A 4,151-nucleotide genomic window follows, 5' to 3' on the forward strand; every position below is an offset into this window, starting at 1 on the left:
AATAGAGATGATGGTTGGAATATTAGTAGAAGTTGGGCTCGTGTCGTGTGCTCCTAGTTTTTTAGCCTTCTTTTTGGGATTTATTTTATTTGCTTGTTTATCTATGTAGATATTGACGTCCTTTTTATAGTATTTGTTGTTGATTTATTCTTCATTAGAGTTTATTTTCCAATTAAATAAGAATATTAAGAACCATTTGAATATATTATTTAATAGATAGATCTAGCTCTGATTTTGGTTTTGACTAATTATTTATTTAATCAATGTTTTACTAGCATTTCAATTTTCTTATTTTATTTTTTCAGGTTTTCTGCAAAGATAAATATAAAGCGACTTTATTGCTCATTCCGATACTTGTTTATTTGATCTTGCAATCATTTTAGTAGCTTAGCTTGCTACCTGCCAAGTTCAGCTAGCGTTTACCAGAAATATAATAACACCGCTACCCAGAAATATAATAATGTCCTTGGACTTACCATACTTGGGTGCATTTTCTACCCACCAATCCTTGAAAATCTGTATCCCAGAGAACGTTTGGTAGCATTCGCTCTCTTTAACAACAATAAGTTCCCCTCAAATCTCTCAATACCTACATCGGCCATTGTACTAGTACAGAAAGACTGCTTCAGACTTCAAAGAGATGGCCTCTAAAGTAGTAGAGATCCAGAGCGAGCTGAATGGAATTATTGAAAAGCTCCTGTCCAATGGAATAAACAAAAGTCAAGTGCAGGATAAATATATCTTGCCTCCCAATGAACGCCCACAGATGTCTGAGGTTTGTTGTTACTCTGAAAACATTCCGGTGGTGGACCTCAAAGACCTGGATGGACCAAAAAGAAATCCGACGTGCCTGTGAGGAGGATGGCTTTTTCCAGGTACATAACCCCTTCAATCCCACTTTTTCAATAATTCTCTGCTGCTAATACCAAAAAAATCGGCGTTGTTTATGTGCTTTGTCTATGGTTTATGTTTTGAAGTTTTTAGCTTGAATGGGCAAATTTTTTTAGTCAAATATTGATTTTGTTGTTTAAAATTGGTGTTTTACTGCATTGTGAACCAGATTGTGAACCATGGGGTCCCAGAGGCAGTCATGAAAAGTATGATGGGAATTGCCAAGGAATTCTTCGAAATGCCTGTCGAAGACAGAGCATGCCTCTACTCAGAGGACCCAAATCAGAGGGTTCGGCTTTCTATGAGCTTCAATATTGGCAAAGATTATCTGCTGCATCCATGTCATCCTCTGGAAGAAGTGATAGGCTCTTGGCCTGAAAAGCCTGCAGCTTACAGGTAATCAATCATAAATTTACAAAAACCCTTGAAATAACAGATAAGGGGTAAGCTCAAGAAGATCACAAAATTTATTTTGTCTATGCTTTTGTTACAGAGAAATTGCAAGTAAATATGCTATAGAAGTGAGAGCACTGGTTCTAAGACTGCTGGCTTCCATTTCTGAAGCTCTAGGTCTCAGCTCTGATTACTTGAATAGAATTCTTGGAAAACACAGCCAAGGTATGACTGTCAATTACTATCCTCCATGCCCAAACCCAGATCTTACCCTTGGTTTAACAGGGCATTCAGACGCAAGTGCCATCACTGTTCTAATGCAGGGCAATGTTAATGGCTTGCAAGTACTCAAAAATGGAAAATGGGTTTCTGTAGAACCCATCGCTAACGCCTTTGTAATTAATTTGGGAGATCATCTGCAGGTAATTACCAAAAACACGTCTAATGACAATGATTTTCCTTCACCATTGAATTATTAATGGCAATGATTTTTCAGGTAGTGAGCAATGGGAAATTCAGGAGTGTTGAGCATCGAGCAGTAACGAACGCATCCACTGCACGTATATCAATTTCTACATTTTATGGCCCTTCACAGGAGGTGTTCATTGCTCCTGCAGCGTCCCTGGTTGATGAACAACATCCGGCTCTGTACAGAGGATATCAACCTGGAGAATTCATGAGAGTTTTCTGGGCCCAGGAACTAAAGGGCAAGAATGCGTTGGACAATTTCAAAATCTAATGTGAATGAATTTTGTGTTTGAGATTGATTTAGGGAAACCATGATGAACAGTATGTCTATCCACTTGAATGGCCAGTTGGCTTCCACACTCTGCATATGTACACAAATGCGGAGGGAGGGCGTCGTCTTTACCAATTTCTTTTGAGTTTTTATTTAAATGTATGGCATATGGAATCTGAATCGTCGATATATTTATTTGTAATGGGTTTTATATTCTTAATTATAAATAATAGTTTTATTTATAAGATATAAATTAATTGCTTGGTATGAGATTTAGTTTTTATTTAAATTTAGATTCAAGTTTTAATTTAAAAAATCAGTATAGATTCAATTTTGTATTTTTAAAAGTTGAGATGGTTCCATACTTACACAAATAAGGATTTTAAGAAATTGAAAAATGAGATTTATATTAATCTAGTAAAAAATTTGGAAAATGAGATTTGTATTAGATCTATTCATATCAAATGCTTGAAAGTGTGTCATTATATAATGATGGGATTAATAGGCTTGTAGACATAACAACCTAGATGATAAGGATTTTGACTTGGTATTTAGAAATGCTTACTGGACATTATGCTTAGTTTTCAATGCAATCATCATTCTAATGGTGTTCATTTTAGCTACTAGTGCAAAAGTTTCTTCATAATTTATCCCTTGTTTTTGTGAATAACCTTTGCTACCAGGCTTTATATTTATCAATAGTTCAATCATCATTAAATTGAGTTATGAACAACCATTTTGAATCCATGGGAACTTTATCCTTATGCAATTATGTCAATTCCCATATCATTTCTCATTAATGAATCATATTCTTCCTTCATTACATTTCTCCATTTTGCATGTCATTAACTTCTTCAAAGTTCAAAGGTTCTATGACATTCATCACTTTAGTTTTCAAGGCATATTCATTATACCTTATTGGTGGTTGAATTTGGCCTAGTGACCTTCTTGGTAGTTCAATGCTTTCAACCCTTCTCCTACTTTGTGGCAGCTCATTTTTTCCTCTAGGTGTGCTTTCACTTTTTGAACTGTACATGTCACTAAATTCTTCCTGTTGTTTCTTCTTTTGTTTTTCATCAACTTCTTTTGTGGCATGGTAGTGATCATGAGGAATATGACATGCATCATAACTATCCTCCCTATGGTCTTCCTTTGCATGTTCATGGAACCAAACATCTCTACTTACAAAGTTTATGTGTAGAAGGATCAAACATCTTGTATGCTTTAATAGTAACCAATGAAAGTACACTTATGATTTTTGCATCAAGTTTTCTCCTATCTTTTTTCACAATATGAGCACATAATTTGCTTACGAATATTCTTAAATGACTTACTACTAGTTTATAACCATAAAGAACTGTAAATAGAGTCTTTGATTTAAGCCTTCTGTTGGACTTCTAATTTTTAAATAAACAACAATACTGATAGCTTCAATCCAAAAGGCATTCGTAATATTTTTACCTTTATCATGCTCATTGCACATTCCAATAAGGATTTTTTCTTCCTTTCAACTACTCCATTCTCGTATGGAGTATGTGGCACTACGTACTACTGTATAATTCCATGAGCTTTATAGTATTTCACTAATGCACCTAATGTATATTCTCCCCCTTGATCAAATGGGAGGATCTTGATGTATTGATATATTTGCTTCTCAACCAAGTTTTTGAACTCTTTATACTATTGAAATACATCACTTTCTTTCTCATGAAATAAACCTAGGTATATTTTGTGCAATCATCGACAAATATCAATAACTAATATGCTCCTCCTAAATATAGACCCACACACATATTTATGTACAAGTTCAAGAATATTTTTTTTTCTTTTATCTACATGAGTAGGGAAATCTTCCCTATGCATATTCCCTAATGCACACCCTTCACATGTTGAATATTCATTCTTTAACAATGAGAGTACATCTACCATTCTCTATTTCTGAAGTACCAACAAGTTAGGATAATTAACATGACCATACCTTTGATGCCAAAGAGATTTTATTGTCATGGTTGTGGATGCTAATGTTTGATGATCTTTCCTCTTAACATCAAGTGTGTATAAGCCTCCAACTCTCACTCCTCTTGATATGATGTGTTAGTTGTCCTATATATCCTTAACAATATAACAT

The 4,151-nt window shown here is 34.6% G+C and overlaps 1 protein-coding gene across 1 annotated transcript; it reads left to right on the forward strand.

The window, feature by feature from the left end:
- The first annotated feature begins 418 nt into the window (after positions 1 to 418).
- LOC149148117 (protein DMR6-LIKE OXYGENASE 1-like) lies at positions 419 to 2,201 on the forward strand. The gene is made up of 4 exons (XM_089441044.1): positions 419 to 875; positions 1,061 to 1,287; positions 1,385 to 1,706; positions 1,781 to 2,201. The coding sequence occupies exons 1-4, from the start codon at positions 753 to 755 to the stop codon at positions 2,021 to 2,023; spliced, it is 915 nt and encodes a 304-aa protein (XP_089297170.1). The 5' UTR covers positions 419 to 752; the 3' UTR covers positions 2,024 to 2,201.
- Positions 2,202 to 4,151: the final 1,950 nt, after the last annotated feature.

This window comes from Pinus tabuliformis, chromosome 9, assembly GCF_031772625.1.
Source record: "Pinus tabuliformis cultivar Carrire ecotype Pingquan chromosome 9, CPIR1, whole genome shotgun sequence".
Taxonomy (NCBI): domain Eukaryota; kingdom Viridiplantae; phylum Streptophyta; class Pinopsida; order Pinales; family Pinaceae; genus Pinus; species Pinus tabuliformis.